At 44.8% G+C, this 19,399-nt stretch overlaps 1 protein-coding gene across 3 annotated transcripts in view; it reads right to left on the bottom strand.

The window, feature by feature from the left end:
• CUX1 (cut like homeobox 1) overlaps positions 1-19,399 on the bottom strand; it is a 484,034-nt gene that overhangs the window by 118,009 nt on the left and 346,626 nt on the right. For 2 of the 3 annotated variants that reach the window (XM_069761313.1, XM_069761314.1), the window contains 2 exons: positions 6,676-6,978; positions 6,376-6,564 (listed from right to left, as the gene is read on the bottom strand). The exons of the other annotated variant lie outside the window; for it this stretch is intronic. In XM_069761313.1, coding sequence (XP_069617414.1) covers positions 6,376-6,564; positions 6,676-6,978 — 492 coding nt within the window. The remainder of the gene's footprint in view (positions 1-6,375; positions 6,565-6,675; positions 6,979-19,399) is intronic. 3 annotated transcript variants of the gene reach the window in all.

Genomic DNA, 19,399 nt, shown 5'->3' with positions numbered 1-19,399 from the left:
TATGGGGCAAGTGTCTGTATGGAGCATCTTATGGGGCCATAACGTTTGTGCAGCACTATATGGGGCAAATATCTTTATGGAGCATCTTATGGGGCCATAACGTTTGTGCAGCACTATATGGGGCAAATATCTTTATGGAGCATTATATTGGGCAAATGTGTCTATGGAGCATCTTATGGGGCCATCATAAACTTTATGGAGCATTATATGGGGCTCCTGATTCAATATGGATATTCAAAAACACTTAACCTACTGATTGCTCAATTAATTTTACTTTTATTGGTATCTATTTTTACTTTTGACATTTACCGGTAGCTGCTGCATTTCCCACCCTAGGCTTATACTCGAGTCATTAGGTTTTCCCAGTTTTTTGTGGCAAAATTAGGGGGGGGTCAGCTTATACTCTGGTCGGCTTATACTCGAGTATATACGTTAACTTAAAAAATACAAATATATGTTGCATAACATTGGTGAAAGAAGTTGTGGTGCTATTAGAGTCATATTTAATATTTTGTGTGACTTCCATGAGCTTGAAGGACTGCATCTATGCTGTTCAACAATGATTCATACAATTTATTAATGAAGTCATCAGGAATAACAAAGAATGCAGTCTTCCATGCCTCCCAGAGTTCATCTAGATTCTTTGGTTTTGTCTTCCAAGCTTCCTCTTTCATCCTACCCCAAACATGCTCAATGATGTTCATGTCTGGTGACTGGGCTGGCCAGTCCTTGAGCACCTTGATCTTTTTTGCCTGGAGGAACTTTGTTGTAGAGATGGATGTATGAGATGGAGCACCATCCTGCTGCAGAATTTGACCCCTTTTATGATTTGGAATATAAGGGGTAGCTAATACTTCTTGATATTTTAGGCTATTGATATTGCCTTCCACCTTGCAAATGTTTTGCACACCCCCATACTGAATATAACCCCAGACCATGATCTTTCCACCACCAAATTTAACTGTTTTCTGGGTGTATTTTGGATCCATACGGCTCCAGTAGGTTTCCTGCAGTATTTGCAGCGGCTGTGGTGTAATTATACTGAAGATTCATCAGAGAAATCCACCTTCTGCCACTTTTCCAGCATCCATCTGTTTAGCAGGCTGTGGGACTTTGCAAATTCCACACGGCTTTTTATTTGCCTTTTGTTTAGTGCTGGCTTCTGGGCACTGATTCGACCATGGAGGCAATTTTGAGACAGAATCCTACAAACTGTTCTAGTTGACACAGGGACTTGAGGTGACCAGGCCTGTTGGAGCTCTGCTGCGGTGGAAGAGGGGCTTGCTTTGGATTTTCTAACCAACAAACGTTCCTCCTAAGCAGTTGTCTTGCGGGGTCTGCTGGACCTGGGCTTATCAAACACATCTCCAGTCTCTTCAAGTCTTTTTTTTAATTATTTGTACTTGATGCTGAGACGCATTAAAGGTGCCAGCCACCTCTGCAGTGGATCGGGTCTCCAGCCTCTTGATAATCCAGGCTTTGGTAGCAGGGTGGATTTTTGGCATGTTGTCAGAGCTCAAGTTGCAGTTCAAGTGAAGGTCTGGGGTGCTGGGTTTCGTTTTATACACACACACTAATTAACCGATCATTTACTGAGCACAGGTGAGGATCATGTAAACTAGGATTGGGTGCATTGCATGACCAGGCGACAAAACTTTTGTCTTGCCAAAATCTGACCATTCTGTGTCCATTAACTGATCAATATTTCTGCATTGATGCCAATTTTTTTTTCTTACCCCAAACCACATTTCGGAGGGTTTCAGCTTTCAAAAGAATAATTTATACAGCCAATGGATGAATTTAACGTCAGGTTATAAGCTTTTATTTACATAACATGGATAAGCGACATAACTTCTGTCAGGAAGTGTATATCCCTTTATCCTGGGCCCCATCCTGGTATATATATGTCCCTTACCCTGGGCCCAATCATGGTATATAGTATGTCCATTTATCCCGAGCCCCATCCTGGTATATATATCTCGCATGCTGATATGCATGTACCTTATCCTGGGCCCCATCCTGGTATATATGTCCCTTACCCAGGGCACAATTTTGGTATATGGTATGTCCCTTTTCCTGGGCCCCATCCTGGCACATATATCTCCCATGCTGATATGCATATCCCTTATCCTGGGCCCCATCCTGGTATATATGTCCCTTACCCTGGGCCCAATCCTGGTATATAGTATGTCCCTTATCCTGGGCCCCATCCTGGTATATATCTCCCATGCTGGTATACATGTCTCTTATCCTGGGCCCCATCCAGGTATATATATATCTCCCATGCTGATATGCATGTCCCTTATCCTGGGCTCAATCCTGGTATATACATCTCCTATGCTGGAATGCATGTCCCTTATCCTGGGCTCCATCCTGGTATATATATCTCTTCCGGGTATGTGTTCATTCTGCCGCTGTGCTTTGTAATGCATAGAAAAAATAAATAAAATAAATACTCACTTTCCCTCCGCTCCCCCGTCATGTGGCGTCCTCTTCTGACAACAGCTGAAATCAGTGTGCAAGTGATGGGAGCGCATGAAGGCACTGCCATGTGCCCCTTGTCATGTGCACACCGACGTCAGCTGCTGGCCTCTGACTGGCTGTCAGCATGTATTGCGGTGCACGGACCCATCGGGACGGTGCGCTACAATATACTTCTGCTGAATGTGCGTCCAAGGACACACATACAGCTGAGGTTTGTGAGGGCACCGACGGGCCCCTCACAATCATGGGCCCAGCCATGACCTGTGCAACTGTGGTCGTTACACCCCTGGACAAGCCTACCACCTAATTCTCTTTATTTCCTATTATTACTACAAACATAATTTCAAATGCAGTGTTTTTAAAAGGGTTCTCCATTTTGGGATCCATACATGTTAGAAGGGGCCATTGACAAGAGGAAGATCACAGTTTATCTGTTAAGTAATCCCCAACGTAATCCGTGAGGAAACATCAATATCTGTTCAATTCCTCTACAGCGCCACCCCAGGAGAAATGAGGCGTTACAAAGTGCCTACTCAAATCAGTATTTATCTGTATGATGCAGGACGATACAGGTCCTCCAGAGCGAGATGTGCGATCTGTAATCGTTCTCCATTCTAGAGGATTCTTAACACACACCACCCTCTGATAGGGCATGACTATTAGATCAGTGGAGGCCGACTCTCAGCATCTCCACTGATGAGCTGTATGCAGGGGCCGCGATGCTCCCATCACTGCCATGTCCCCCTCACTATTAGATCAGTGGGGTCCGACTCTCAGCATCTCCACTGATCAGCTGTATGCAGGGGCCGCGATGCTCCTATCACTGCCATGTCCCCCTCACTATTAGATGAGTGGGGTCCGACTCTCAGCATCTCCACTGATCAGCTGTATGCAGGGGCCGCGATGCTCCCATCACTGCCATGTCCCCCTCACTATTAGATCAGTGGGGTCCGACTCTCAGCATCTCCACTGATGAGCTGTATGCAGGGGCCGCGATGCTCCCGTCACTGCCATGTCCCCCTCACTATTAGATCAGTGGGGTCCGACTCTCAGCATCCTCACTGATGAGCTTTATGAAGGGGCCGCGATGCTCCAGTCACTGGCATGTCCCCCTCACTATTAGATGAGTGGGGTCCGACTCTCAGCATCCTCACTGATCAGCTGTATGCAGGGGCCGCGATGCTCCCATCACTGCCATGTCCCCCTCACTATTAGATCAGTGGGGTCCGACTCTCAGCATCTCCACTGATCAGCTGTATGCAGGGGCCGCGATGCTCCCGTCACTGCCATGTCCCCCTCACTATTAGATCAGTGGGGTCCGACTCTCAGCATCTCCACTGATCAGCTGTATGCAGGGGCCGCGATGCTCCAGTCACTGCCATGTCCCCTTCACTATTAGATGAGTGGGGTCCGACTCTCAGCATCCCCACTGATGAGCTGTATGCAGGGGCCGCGATGCTCCAGTCACTGCCATGTCCCCCTCACTATTAGATGAGTGGGGTCCAACTCTCAGCATCCTCACTGATCAGCTGTATGCAGGGGCCGCGATGCTCCCATCACTGCCAGTTCCCCCTCACTATTAGATGAGTGGGGTCCGACTCTCAGCATCCCCACTGATGAGCTGTATGAAGGGGCCGCGATGCTCCCATCACTGCCATGTCCCCCTCACTATTAGATGAGTGGGGTCCGACTCTCAGTATCCCCACTGATGAGCTGTATGCAGGGGCCGCGATGCTCCCGTCACTGCCATGTCCCCTTCACTATTAGATGAGTGGGGTCCGACTCTCAGCATCCCCACTGATGAGCTGTATGCAGGGGCCGCGATGCTCCCATCACTGCCATGTCCCCTTCACTATTAGATCAGTGGGGTCTGACTCTCAGCATCTCCACTGATCAGCTGTATGCAGGGGCCGCGATGCTCCCGTCACTGCCATGTCCCCCTCACTATTAGATCAGTGGGGTCCGACTCTCAGCATCTCCACTGATCAGCTGTATGCAGGGGCCGCGATGCTCCAGTCACTGCCATGTCCCCTTCACTATTAGATGAGTGGGGTCCGACTCTCAGCATCCCCACTGATGAGCTGTATGCAGGGGCCGCGATGCTCCAGTCACTGCCATGTCCCCCTCACTATTAGATGAGTGGGGTCCGACTCTCAGCATCCTCACTGATCAGCTGTATGCAGGGGCCGCGATGCTCCCATCACTGCCAGTTCCCCCTCACTATTAGATGAGTGGGGTCCGACTCTCAGCATCCCCACTGATGAGCTGTATGAAGGGGCCGCGATGCTCCCATCACTGCCATGTCCCCCTCACTATTAGATGAGTGGGGTCCGACTCTCAGCATTCCCACTGATGAGCTGTATGCAGGGGCCGCGATGCTCCCGTCACTGCCATGTCCCCTTCACTATTAGATCAGTGGGGTCTGACTCTCAGCATCTCCACTGATCAGCTGTATGCAGGGGCCGCGATGCTCCCGTCACTGCCATGTCCCCCTCACTATTAGATGAGTGGGGTCCGACTCTCAGCACCCCACTGATGAGCTGTATGCAGGGGCCGCAATGCTCCCGTCACTGCTATGTCCCCCTCACTATTAGATCAGTGGGGTCCGACTCTCAGCATCTCCACTGATGAGCTGTATGCAGGGGCCGCAATGCTCCCGTCACTGCCATGTCCCCCTCACTATTAGATCAGTGGGGTCCGACTCTCAGGATCTCCACTGATGAGCTGTATGCAGGGGCCGCGATGCTCCCGTCACTGCCATGTCCCCCTCACTATTAGATCAGTGGGGTCCGACTCTCAGCATCTCCACTGATCAGCTGTATGCAGGGGCCGCGATGCTCCCGTCACTGCCATGTCCCCCTCACTATTAGATCAGTGGGGTCCGACTCTCAGCATCTCCACTGATCAGCTGTATGCAGGGGCCGCGATGCTCCCGTCACTGCCATGTCCCCCTCACTATTAGATCAGTGGGGTCCGACTCAGCATCTCCACTGATCAGCTGTATGCAGGGGCCGCGATGCTGTATGTAGGGGCCACGATGCTCCTGTGACTGCCATGTCCCCCTCACATTAGATCAGTGGGGGCCGACTCTCAGCATCCTCAATGATCAGCTGTATGTAGGGGCCGCAATGCTCCAGTCACTGCCATGCCCCCTTCCCTGTTTGCACTGCTCTGTGCTGGATAATGCTGTGCTTGGTATTGCAGTTCTGTCCTATTCACTTGAAGTGAAACTCCATCTTTTATCATTACGTTGCTTTAGGTCCAACATTTTTGCCAATTTCCATTTTAATATATTTTTAATGTAGATGGTTCTCCATTTTTCTAACACAGAGTCCTATGCTGATTGCCTGCGGTTGCCACCGGCGGCAGGTTGCTGCATGCTGTGGTATAATTGAGTTCAATGTGTATCAGTATGGTGTCTTCCCCTCATAGTGGCAGCCGCAGGCAGTCAGCGTGTTCTCTTTTAAAGCTCTATTAAAGCGCAGTACTGTGAAAGTTTTTTAAATCAGTATATTAGTACCTCTTGCATCGTAGCTACACTACGGATTGGCTAAAGTCTGCGTTATGTCAGCACTTCAAGGGGTTGCCCAGGAAAAATTAAAATTAATAAACAATTCCTCTTGATCTCCGTGCCAGTCTTTGTTTACTTTGCTGCTGCGATCATGGGCTGTATGGACCACTGCAGCCAATCCTTGGTCATGACAGTTCTATGTCGTACACATAGACATCGCTTTGAGGCCAATTGGCCAAGCAATCATATAGCATTGCATCAAAGCAAATATAGACCCTCGGGATTGATGAGGCGCTGGGAAAAGCAAGAGATTTGATGCTAAGATTTTGGAGCTGCTAAGAATTAGATACTGCAACTAATGAAACCGCATTGATTCATACCTTTCTTTTCCATCCGTTTCATGTCCATGAGCTTATCTACATTGTTTGGATCATTGAGCCACAGCTGCATTCGTACAAATGGCTCTCTTCCTTTCAAACTTAGTTTATGCCAGGGCTTTGGTCTGGCCAGCAAATCAGAGACTGAGCCTTGAGTTAAGCCAAGAATGGTCTCTCCAAACAGTCGCTGACCTAAACAGAAGAAGACATGGCAAATAGATGAATAATGCGATCCAACGACTGTATGAAAGGAAATCAACGACTTCTCATTCCCTGCACCGCTTTCTGAACAGCTGTGTATACCTAAATTATTGTCCGTTAAAACCTCCTTCACCCTCTTGGTGATGCCATAGGTGTCCAGCTCTGAGGACATGGCCACCAGCTCTTGGATGCTTAGTGCGGAATGGCCGGGGAATGGAAGTGGCGTTGCTGGTTGGGAGTCACCACCTGTGGCATCACTTGATTCCTGTGCCTCGCCTTCTTTGCAGGTGTCAATTGCTGGGCACGGCTGCTGCACCAGTTCTGTCAGGCTCTTCACCGATTCATTGGAGCTCATTGGAGACTCTGGAGCGGGACTGCAGCTGGTCGAGCTTTTTGGAGTGTTTTCTATAACAATATAATAATTGCATATAATTAACTTTAAGATGCAGATGAAAAAAATATCAGTTATTAAAAGATTTCTTTTTTTTATCTTCCCCAAAGCTGGGGAGTGTGATGTCAGAAAATGACCTATTCTTCAAATCGAGTTTTTATGTTAAAGGTATTTAAAGCACCACTCCAGCGGGTTTTGTAATTTAAAGGGAACCTGTCACCCCATTTTCCGCAAATAAGCTGCGGCCACCGCCATTAGGGGCTTATCTACAGCATTCTGTAATGCTGTAGATAAGCCCCCGATGTATCCTGAAAGATAAGAAAAACAAGTTATATTATACTCACCCAGGGGCGATCCCAGTGCGGCTTGGGTCCGATGGGCATCGCAGGTCCGGCGCCTCCTATCTTCATATGATGATGTCCTCTTCCTTGCTTCCTGTCACAGGTGCAGGGCCTCTCTGACCTTTACCGGCATTTGCGCACTGCAGTACTGTACGCTGCCCTCAACAGGGCAAATCAGTACGCCTGCGCAGGAGCCGCAACAGAAGCATGGAAGAGGACGTCATCATATGAAGATTGGAGGCGCTGGACCTGTGACACCCATCGGATCGGACCGGACCGCCCCCCAGGTGAGTATAATCTAACTTGTTTTTCTTATCTTTCAGGTTACATTGGCGGCTTATCTACAACATTAGAGAATGCTGTATATAAATGGCGGTGGCCGCAGCTTATATGCGAAAAATGAGGTGACAGATTGCTTTTAAAGCACCACTCCAGCTGCTTTTGTATTTTTAATTATCTTACTTCTGGAGTGGTGCCACCGATCTAAGTTCCCTCCTGCCCCTAGTCTCATACTTCCTTGATCTGTTATCAGCCCTGCTGATGGTGGCATGGGACAGGAGCAGCACTGGGAAGAACTGAAGACTATGGCTGGTAAGAATAATACTAGGGTCAGGGAACGTAGATTAATGGAACCACTCCACCATCAAAATGAAAAAGAAAAAAAAAAATCTGGAGTAGTGCCATCAATCTAAGTTCCCTGCTGCCCCTAGTCTCATACTTACCAGCCACCGACTTGATCTGTTATCAGCACTGCTGTAGCCGGTCTTCTGCCGAGTCGCGCCAGTGTTTGATGGGCGAGCCAAAAATCACAGCTCAATGTAAGTCTATGAGAGTCAGAACGAGGCCAGAACGGGGATCCTACAGACTTGCACAGAGAGCTGATGACCGTTACCTCTGACTTCTGCTCAGTTAGAAGTTGCGGTCACAAGATGGCAGGCCGGGACCGGAGCAGTTCTGGGGTGTGTTGAAGACGGTGGCTGGTAAGTATAATACTAGGGTCAGGAAACTTAGATTAATGGCACCACTCCAGCACCGAAATTAAAAAAAAATCTGGAAACGGTTGATAATTTTTTTTTTCAGTTTTCCATATCACGTCCATGCAACAAAAAAATTAGAAATATTGTCATTTTCACATTGACAAATAGGCCTAATACTACACTTGTATTGTCTGTGATGATAATGAAACTGCTGAAAAGTCTGTACAGAACAGGAAATATAAGGAAAAGTAACACCTTGTCATACATTGTGAAGGCAGGGTTGGCGCTAATGTCCATGACCTCTGTCCGGATCAGAGCATGCCTAGTTAAGACATTCAATAGATGCTAATGTCCTAGTGAAAAATGGGATGTAGGAGTCTAACATTAGGCCTAGTGGTCAGTGTGAAAAAGGGCAAGAGATAGATAGCTAGATAGATAGATTTATAGATAGAGGTATGAAAAATTGAAAAAAAAATATCAAAAATGTTTAAAAAATAAATTTTACATGAAACACCCGTTTTAAACAATAAGTCATTTTCTGATGACACTTTCCCTTTAAATTCATAAACTGCATGTCATTTTCTAGTACGGCAAATAATTTTCAAATAGCTGAAAATAAACTATCTTAAAGGGACTGTAACATATTACATTTTATTTAATTAGATTTGAGTGTCTAGATAATATATGATGAATTTTGTATATTGGAGGGTGCTGTGGCAGCTGAAATGAATGGGAGGTAAATTGCAGAGAATTGTCAGATTACAGTCTCCATAAAGTGATGGCGTGCGGCCTTTACCATGGAGGAGCTGTATACAGAGGGCTCTGTGTACACAGTGTTGTGTTCCTATCCTATCTAGGCCCCAGCAGAACATTATAGATGTTAGTAATTGGCCTAACCTCTAACAGTAATAAAATGACTGTCCTGTACATACAAAGATGACAACTAGAGAACAGGAATTATCAGCAGACTGCAATTTCTCTAAAGCTCAGTGTGAATCTGCAATACTTGAAGATTTTGACAACACTAAGAAAGAAATAAAACTTTTTTAACTGCGAATATAATAAAGACCTGATGTAATTAATTTTCTGACAATACAATGCACAGGAGGCACATAAAGGAATGCCAGCATCTTGGATTACCCAGCATCTTTGTAATTTTTACGTTGTATTTAACCAAAATCTTGACCTAGTACAGTTTTCTCATCAGCCACTATCTAATTATTCATATTGTTTATGAATAATTAGATCACTGCAATATTCAATAATATACAATAACTGATGTCAGAAATGGCTTTCTCAACTCTGCCAAAACGACAGAAAAACGCCCATAACTATATCAAAAATTAGAAAAATTGGAGTCATGGAATCTGTCTTCAAAATATGTAGAAAATTATATATTTATAGATCGACATCAAGTATAAAGAGTACTACAATCTTTAGATACATGTATGTATAGATATTACATGGGTACAATCACTATGAAGGACACTGGTAAAGATAGTCCAGGACACAACACTAAACTAAAAAGTATACGACCAGAGGAATCAAATTCTTAGAAAGATGGACCATTATTAAATAATGTGTAGAGGCCTTGACAAGATTGATCCTCTCCCATGTTGGTCACAGTGTTGTCAGCAGACTGCCAGCCCCTACGTGTGTTTCGCTAGGCTTCTTCAGGGGCCGCCTGAAGAAGCCTACGCGAAACGCGCATAGGGCATATGCTGTACTGTGCACCTCTGTATACCGTACGACGTTACCATATACACAAGTACGAATGATTGTGAGCAGAAAAACTAGAGAAGTTCAGGACCTGGAGATGCGGATTTTCCCCTTAAATAAAGCATTGTTTGTGGTCAGTTTTCAGAGCCGAGATTATAGATTAATTCTACGTTATGTTGCTTTTTAACGAGATACGAGTGTTCAGTCGTAGACTAAAAGATGCTGAACACTGAGCCAAGTTTAGAAACTACTTACCATATATAATAATACAAAAAAAAGTATTCGGTGGCATGGGGCATGACTAGTAACTCTCCACCCCCGCCGTAGGGATCTAGTAAGAATCCGTCATTGTGGTAGAGTTAAGGCTGCAACTACAAATCTACTAAAAATAGGAAGTTGCTGAATCTAGAGGTTACAACAAATTGTGATGAATGGGAGAAATACGCAATCAGGGTGATCACTAAACTCATCATGCAAGGTATGACTTGTGGGACCGGTTTATAAAAGGCTCAGGTATTTGGTAATGATAGAAACTAGGTATTTGTCTCCTATGGGGCCCTCGTTATTTGTGGTGGTCGGTGTCTCACATACGGCAGTGCTGGAGCTTTATTATGAGGCACATGCAGCTGCCGGGAGGCCCACACAACATATATCCAACATCTATACTGCCTGCATAGTGGAAGCCAACACACTACGACACTCACCAGACACACCGTGCGCTCGTCTATAGCTACCAATGTACGGCTACACTGCTCAGTAATGTCCTCCATGCTGCGCTCTGCTTCTGAGTCAGTGCTACATAGAGACAGGAGAGCAGGAGTGCCTAATGTCTCAGTATGCTCTGTATGGGAGATGTCCTAGCAACTAGCCTCTACCCACTAGCTAAGAGACGACTGATTACAAAAGATGGAGACAGCAGAGGGGAAAACCAAGGGAAATCCCAGGTACATTTGAAAGGTAAAATGGTAAAATGGTATAATGGTATAGATATAGTGGTAACCTTCAGGTAAATAGCGTTTAGATCACGTCTGCGTCCGGAAGAGTTAATGGAAATGTAACTAAAGAGAGAACATTACGTTTTCTCCTGGCAGCCGCTCACTTCCGGTCATCAGCATGGTGCAGAGAGAAGTTACAGTCACCGCTGAAGACAATCACTCCCCTGCACACTGATTGACAGCCTGCCCTGCACACACACATGGGACGAGCACAGAATGACTGTGCAACCCTAGAATAGGTGCTCCGTGCATCATGGCGGGGCCAAACAATTAATAACACCTTCCCACCTGCTTGTTTTCCACCGATCTCCACCCCCATCTTTGATTGACAGCTCTGACTTTATAGAACTCGAGAAGGGAGGAGATAGATTGGAAAACAAGCAGGTGGGAAGGTGCAGGTAAATGCTTGGCCTCGCTGTGATGCACTGAGCGCCTGTGCTTGGTTTGAACAGTCATTATGTGCTGACAGTCCTTATAATCAGTGTATTGGGGTGATTAATGCACACACGGCATATCGAGCGGTGACTGTTACAGCTGCCTGCTCCGCCCTCATGACTGCAAGCAAGAGGCAGCAGGAAGGATAAAACTTATTTTCTTCCTGTAACCACTGTTCCCCATGCATATTACCCCTAAATCTGCAGGTAAAGATATTCTGGAGCTGTCAGGGTGCCTTTAATTAATCCTTATCAAGGATAAACTAAGAGTGGATTACTAATGGCAGAAATCAGATAACACAACTGTGTGGTTTAATTAAATGATATAATGTAATTATGTCACCTTGAAATGCACAAATATATATATATATATATATATATATTTGTGCATTTCTACATATCGCTATATTCTAAACTCCTATTATATATATATATATATATATATATATATGCATGTACAATATGTATATATTTCTATTCACGGCTTTTATCACGCGGCCCTCTTCTTATAAATCCGGCAGCATCTCTTCTCTAAACCCTAAGGTCACTATACATAGAATATATAATCTAACAAATGTTATTTCTGTATTGCAGGCAGCTGAGAAACAGTACTGTAAATTTGCCCAGATTCAGCCAAGCGCAGGAGTAAATTGGCAGGTCATCCATCTTGCTCACTGTACACTGTCAGGGATGCTATGAATTCCCCACATGATTAACAGACTTCTTCTTGGGCCTGCGTCCTTTAACCTACAGCAAGGTCGACATTATGGCTGCCCGCCTGATAAAGTGAGCTGAGCTTACCTTAAGTTTTGCTCAAATTTTGTTCCCTGAATCAGCCTAAACAAAACTTACAGGGCAGCAAGATTAATTACTCCACCATAGTGCTCCGCACCACACCGAGGGCGCATGTCCCTGGTACATAGGGAACGGATGGGGGGAGAGCTCAGATATTAACATTATAATAAACCTTGACTGCAAAGATCTTATGAAACGGACATTGTAACAAATAAATAAATATAATATCTGGTTTTACATAGGACTGCAGGTAGATCATCCCAGTGCACACACAATGCAGCCCCGATCGGCTCTGCTACACGACATACACGACCAGTGACATCAGATGGATACATGGATTTGGCAGGGAATTGACCTTAAATTACAGTTATAATGATAATCGTTGCATTTGTGCTAGTGACGGATCATTAGCGATCAATCAACATTGTTAACACGTGTATTGGACTTGTCAGATTTTCATTGATTGTCATTACGGTGGGGGGGTGTAAGATACTGGTCCATTAAGCATACTGGTGGCTGATTCAGAGTCACTGATCAGGCATGCTGAGAAGAGTTTGTATTGTTACAAACCCTCATTTCATTTATGGGACACTTGGTAATTGTTATGTGACCCGGACAATACAGGCTTGGTAATCAATGCTGAACAATAGTTGTTCTGCTCAGCTGAACCGGACCGCCTACATTCTGACTTACACTCACAGACGGGGGGAACATTTATGAATACTGTCCTAAATGTGCAACCATAAAACTAGGCATCATCAGCAGATTATATAGATTCACTGCAAACTGTATTCATTATACCATTCCCAAACCGCAAACTGAAAAATACAAATTCTAAGTTACCTCCAGGGGCCTTCACGCGTCCCCCAACATCTCAGTATATCTGCTTACGAACTAACAAATGAAAAACGCTCTCTGAGCCCGTAAACATTGAGTACAGGAATTTGGAAGCTGCCATATAGACTATACCTATAACTTTGAGGCGCTCAGCACACATCTTGATCAAATTGTGAGTTCCCATCTGACCTCAAAGAGGCAACCTCTTTAGATGGGAACCTAACCTACACTTTTTTAAACCCTGACACTTCTCAAAACTTAGATTTTGTTAGGAATTTTCTCATGATCTTTCTCAAACTCTTATGTTCATATGTGCGACATAAATGGTTTGTGTATAAGAATAGCTGCAGCTCATCCGGCTTCACCACTACTCAGCGAGTCAGCCATCAACTGCTTCTACTGCAAACGCAAGAGCGGACTTCAAGGACAGCGAGTGTCATGTATCAAACACCACCGAGGAGAAAGCAAATGCGCATCCTGCTTCTGTAGCCTGCAGCGGAGTCAATTAGAAGGAACTTGTTAATTTAGAACTTTCACATTTGACATGATGTGTTTGCCGTGAGGTCTAATACAGTGGAGACCCATTGGGGATTTTTGCTTTGAAAAATGAAACATAAAAAGAGCAACAGAGTTCCAAGATTGAACATTTAGGAGCCTGTGACAAGCAACAGACTACGGAACTGACAAAGAGGAAAGCGTCACATAAAGGATCCTATAGTCCGAGTATGGCATTGTTCATTAAATGGATCCTGGCCGGTTACTACAGAAAGAAATGCACCTATCCTTCTCTGGACATAGGTCATCACTTAAAGCAATGTTTATACCGAGTGATGTCATCACTTACAGTCATTGTGAGGATCTGAGGTTGGGGGTTGTAATAATCACCTAGGCAGGTTAGCGATGCAACTATTTTTTATTCCTTATGTCCATTGTTTTACAACAACTCCAGGTAAATTGCCAAAATATATTACCCCTCCATCCACAGGGTCTGGTAGTTGCACTGCCCCCATACCAGGCGATACTTACTGTCTCCTAACTTTTGGTTGGCCCACAGAATTCATATCCTCCGCCAGTATAGACTGTAATCACAGTCCACGCTCCTCCAGACAACATGACCGTAACACATGTATCCAGCTCCAGCCAGCAGCAACAGTCCTTGAGATAGTTCCTCAAATCCAGATGACAGATCCCACGTGTCACGATCCATTTTTGGATTTGTGGCAGCTCTGGTTCCACTCAGTTTAAAACTTTTTATGTCAGTTTCTTTTCCCCGCTGGGAATCTGATGTTACTGCAGTGCTGCTGGGTCAGCTGATGCAGGTGGTGACCACTCCCACAATCCTTTAAAAGGTCACCTGATGCATCAGCTGACTGTTGGTGATAGAGCAATCTTCAGTGACCAAGCCTGAGTGAGGAGCTCTCTGGGTGCAGTGGTGCTTCTGCTAGGTTCATTATCCTGGTGCCTTTATTCTGCTGTGTGGTGCTTTGCAGCAGAGAAGGCTAAGTGTTTTTTTCCTCATCCCTTTTGTGTTTGTCACTATTGCCGTGTGTTAATATCTGCAGTGGTGCGGCTAGTGTCCGTCGCCGGCCAGTACACTAGCCAGGACAGAATTAGGGACGAGGTATACCAACGGCAGCAGGGGGGAGGGGGGAAAGGACCCGCATAGGGCGTTAGTGAAGTGTAGGGACAGGCTCAGGTTTCAGCTCATGTGTTGACCATTCCCTCACTCCCTATTGGTAGTGCCTTCCTCTCTCCTATACCATCCCTGTTGTATGTGTATTGTGCCGATAGCTGACCGACCACCCATTGGGTCGAGTCACACCGTGACACCACGGCTGTAGCACGTGTATGCAGCCCAGGTGGCAATCGATCTCCAAACTCCATAGGCCATCCATACATGGGCACCAGTACCTCCAACAGATCCTCACCCCTTGAGTTCTCTGCACCAACTCACTCACTAAACATGTGGCTTATTGTTCTCCCTCTCCTGGGATCAGCCCCTTGAATAAGCAGAAATGTTCACACCCTTCCCTCCCAAGCTAACTGCATTGGTGGAGGTATTTTCCTCAGGCCAAACCCATCACTTGGGACTGCATGTCAGACCCTATGGTTAATAATGTGATCACTTACAGCAATGTTTAGGTTTAGAGCTAATGATGTGATCACTTACAGCAATGATTATTTTTGTAGCTAGTGATCTCATCATTTACAGCAATGTACAGTGGTGTGGAAAAGTGTTTACACCAACTTTGCAAAAATGAGTGGGACAAAATTCCTCCAGAGCGTTGTAAAAGACTCATTGCCAGTTATTGGAAACGCTTGATTGCAGTTGTTGCTGCTAAGGGTGGCCCAACCAGTTATTAGGTTTAGGGGGCAATCACATTTTCACACAGGGTCCTGTAGGTTTGGATTTCTTTTTCCCTTAAAAATTAAGAACTTTATTTAAAAACTGCATTTTGTGTTTACTTGTTTTATCTTTGTGTAATATTGAAATTTGTTTGGTGATCTGAAACATTTAGGCTAGTTTCACACTAGCGTTTTGAGGAGCTGCGGAGGGCTGTGGACTTCCTCTGTGAAGCCCCGCCCTCGGCCACACGTCGTCAAAACGACGCATGCGGAAGCATCCGCATACAGCCGCACGACCTGCGTACCTAATGTTAAAGATAAAGAAAAGAAAAAAGCCAACCAGCACTCCCAATGTGAACACATGCAAGCTGCAAGCTGTATCATATAGATATAAAGAAACACAGCAGCACATGTATATGAATCTAGGCCATGTGAAAACACAGACAAATATTCGATATTCGGCAAGGTGATCTCCCTCTGATGGGTCCTACTCTACTGTACAAGATCTTGCACTCCTCCCATTGACCTTGCAGGTGGCGGTAATCATCTCTACTTGCCCATAAATTGTAGGTTTAGCCCAGAGTGACATGTTTGTCCAAAGTTGTAGGCTGGTGGCCCAAGAGTGGCATGTACAGTAGAGTAGGACCCATCAGAGGGAGATCACCTTGCCGTGGTTGATGGGCACACATGAATTGGCCAATTTATGCGCTAAGAATCTCCATTTTATCTATAACTGTAAGTTTTATGAAAATTTTTTTTTTAAAAATATTTTTTTAATGAAAAAATATTTTTGAGAAGTATGATTCATATCGAATATTTGTCTGTGTTTTCACATGGCCTAGATTCATATACATGTGCTGCTGTGTTTCTTTATATCTAATGTTAAAGATAGGTAATCAGGCCGCATGCAGAAGTAGGCGGAGCTAGCGGTGGAGGTGCGGCCGAGGGCGGGGCTTCAGGGAGGAAATCCGCAGCCCTCCGCAGCTCCTCAAAACGCTAGTGTGAAACTAGCCAAAGTGTGACAAACCTAAAAAAGAATAGGAAATAAGGAAGGGGAAAACGCTTTCACACCACTGTATATGTTTGTAGCTAGTGATATTATTTTTATGCCAATGCCTCATTGTGAAAGCATATCTGCGGTGTAATATCAGATATTTCAATTAAATGGAACAAAACTACTGTATTTTCTATTGCAAATTTAGTGCCAACACTAAAAAAAAAAAAATCTATATATTACCTATACCTGTATCTATCTCTCTGTGTATATTCTGCCAAAAATATTACAATTACTATTATTTTTTTACTTTGAAACCTGACTACAGTCTAGTGTTCCCGGATACCTAGTAATACATAAAAAAACATCTATTTATCTGCATACACTACAGGGCATTGTCAGGCAGATTTGCCACCACAGACTCCAGGAAAGCTGGGTGCGCTAAGGCAGCCATACTGGAGACACATGCACAATGCATTTCTTTCCATTAAAGATAAATAATAGCAAAACTCCTATTAAGGGGATAACGTTATCGGGAATTTTATAAAGAAAACCGTATTGTAATTTTTAGAAACAAATCTTCCATTTATCAGATCCTTCTTTTAAATTTCCAGACACAGGCCTCAATTCTCAGTAATAATAACCTAAATTCCATTTAGTGTTTATTTGAGCAGTCAGGATAAAGTCATTTCTTATTATCTCCCCGCTGTGTAAAAAACAGCTTGAAGGTAGGAAGTCAGCAAGCATTTTCACCAAAAAGTAATTATTGTAAGTGACATTTTTACTGCTGGCGTGCCATAAGGCGTACTGTGCATTCAGAAGGACAAGTTGCTGAAATGAAATGGCAGGGTGCTCTGTGACATTTTGACAAGAACCCAAACATTATTTATCTGATGACTGGTCTGATACTCTTCCTTACAATACGACCATGGTAAGGACGTACTAAAAACGGTCTACGGTAATTCTCGCTGGCACTCCGGACGTACATAGAGCTACGCATAATGTTATTTTACAAGAGTGACAGGGGCAGATTATACATCATTTAGTGGCATGAGATTCCGGAATGGGCAACAGGGTTTTAAAAGAGAGATGAAGAGTGCCGAGAAAAATCTCAGTGTTTATCAAAACGGCACTAATGCCTGGTATCATAGGGAGGATATAGTAATATCCAAGCCATACACAAAGACGTTCAGGGAGCAGTACCATGTCTAAGAAAGTAGGCATTAATGAGGCTGTCGGGGCTCAACACATTGATGACCTATCCAGAGGTCATCAATATCCGACACCCTGCACCCCACCGGTCAGCTGTTGGATGTAAACACCCTGTACGGAGCTGCAGAGCAGCCATACTCAATGTGTAGTGACAGCTGCCAGGTACTGCAGAACAGCTCCAACCACAGTATATATCCAATGGATAGGTCACCTTTAACTCTACAGAAAATATAAATATAGAAAATACCAATTTTAGCTATTGGTAAAAATTTTTGTATTGGTCATTTTTCAAAGGAAATGCAGATTCCTAATTTGTGTAGGTTTTTGTTCTAAATATGTAACACAATATATTGAATGTGCGAGCACATTTTTTTTTCAGAGTGGGGCTTGTTTTATTATACGTATATTTGATATAACTATTTATGTTTTACGGCTTCACGCTCTCAGGTAGGCACCAGAGCTCATACAGGCACTGGATTCTTGTGTCAGAGCAGTGTGAGGTTTATTGAGCTCCATAAACTTGCACAGCTCTTTAACCCTGCTGTTCTGTTGGTCAAAAATGACCGACTTTGAACTTCAATATTCTTTAAAATATTCAAGATGCGGCTCTGAAACCCGTGGCCGACCGACCCATCCTCATTTAAGTCAATCAACCACAAGTTTCAGAACCGCATCTTGAACACCCCAAAAAATACCAAAGTTCAAAATAGGTCTCCCCAGACCGAACAGAACAGCAGGGTTAAAAGAAAACAGCCTTTACCAGGCACATATGAAGTAATAAGAATCACAGTCCGTCTCCAATGAAGGCAAAGCACTAACGGGGTCTCACCCAGATGGCAATACGGGTCCTGCTTTAGGCCCAGTGGTGTCACATTCACCGGCGACTCAAACACTGCTGGGCTAGTCCCAGTTCATTGTCCATAGCAACCAGTCATACTGGCAGCTTGGTGCACACGGCCCGAGCAGTCTCCCATCAGAGAGATTCTGGCTTCTCTCTCCAGCTCCTATACACCCAAACTGCTCCCCCAGCTGACTGACTGCAGTGAGCGCATGGCCTGGCTCTAGTCATAGCTAGCCAGGTGCCTCCAATCAGAACCTGGAGTTCTACAATATAACCCTGTCCTACCTGGCTTTGCAGCTGCCGGCGGCAGTGCCAGGAATTGATGCACCTAATGGGAAGTACCACTGACAGTGTGGGCACTGAATGTGTTCAAACTAAGGAACATCAGCCCGTAATACAAATTGCAGTATCCCGTGTAAAGGGGCCATAAATGAGCGAAGAATTACTTGTTATATTGTTGCTTGTTTATGGCAGGAATGTAAACCTATTGTAGGTCTTTTTGGGCTCCAATATTTTGGAAAGCAGACTGCATTATTCCAGACATTAAAAAAAAAAAAAAAAAAAAGTGACAAATCTAGCTGGGACTCCCAATCAGTATTGTCAAAGTAACCACTTAAAGGGACACTGTCACCCCCTCCAGCCATTATAAACTAAAAGAGCCACCTTGTGCAGCAGTAATGCTGCATTCTACCAAGGTGGCTCTTTTAGTTTTTGGTGCATTTATTCCCAAAATAAAGCGTTTTATAACTTCGCCAAAATACCGGTCTTTAGACAGGGAGGCAGGTCTTAACCCCTGCTGGAAATGCCACACTGTAGTCACTCAAATCTTCAGGGGCGCCGCCCCCTCCGCGCTGTTTTCCCATGAAATCCGGCGCCTGCGCTGTGTAGTACTGTCTTGTGCAGGCGCAGTGAGCTCTGGCCATCTGACCTCACATGCAGTCTCG

The sequence above is a fragment of the Ranitomeya imitator genome, chromosome 3 (genome assembly GCF_032444005.1).
Source record: "Ranitomeya imitator isolate aRanImi1 chromosome 3, aRanImi1.pri, whole genome shotgun sequence".
NCBI lineage: Eukaryota > Metazoa > Chordata > Amphibia > Anura > Dendrobatidae > Ranitomeya > Ranitomeya imitator.
The sequence above is the reverse complement of the archived record's forward strand: the minus strand, read 5'-3'. Positions and strand labels throughout refer to the sequence as shown.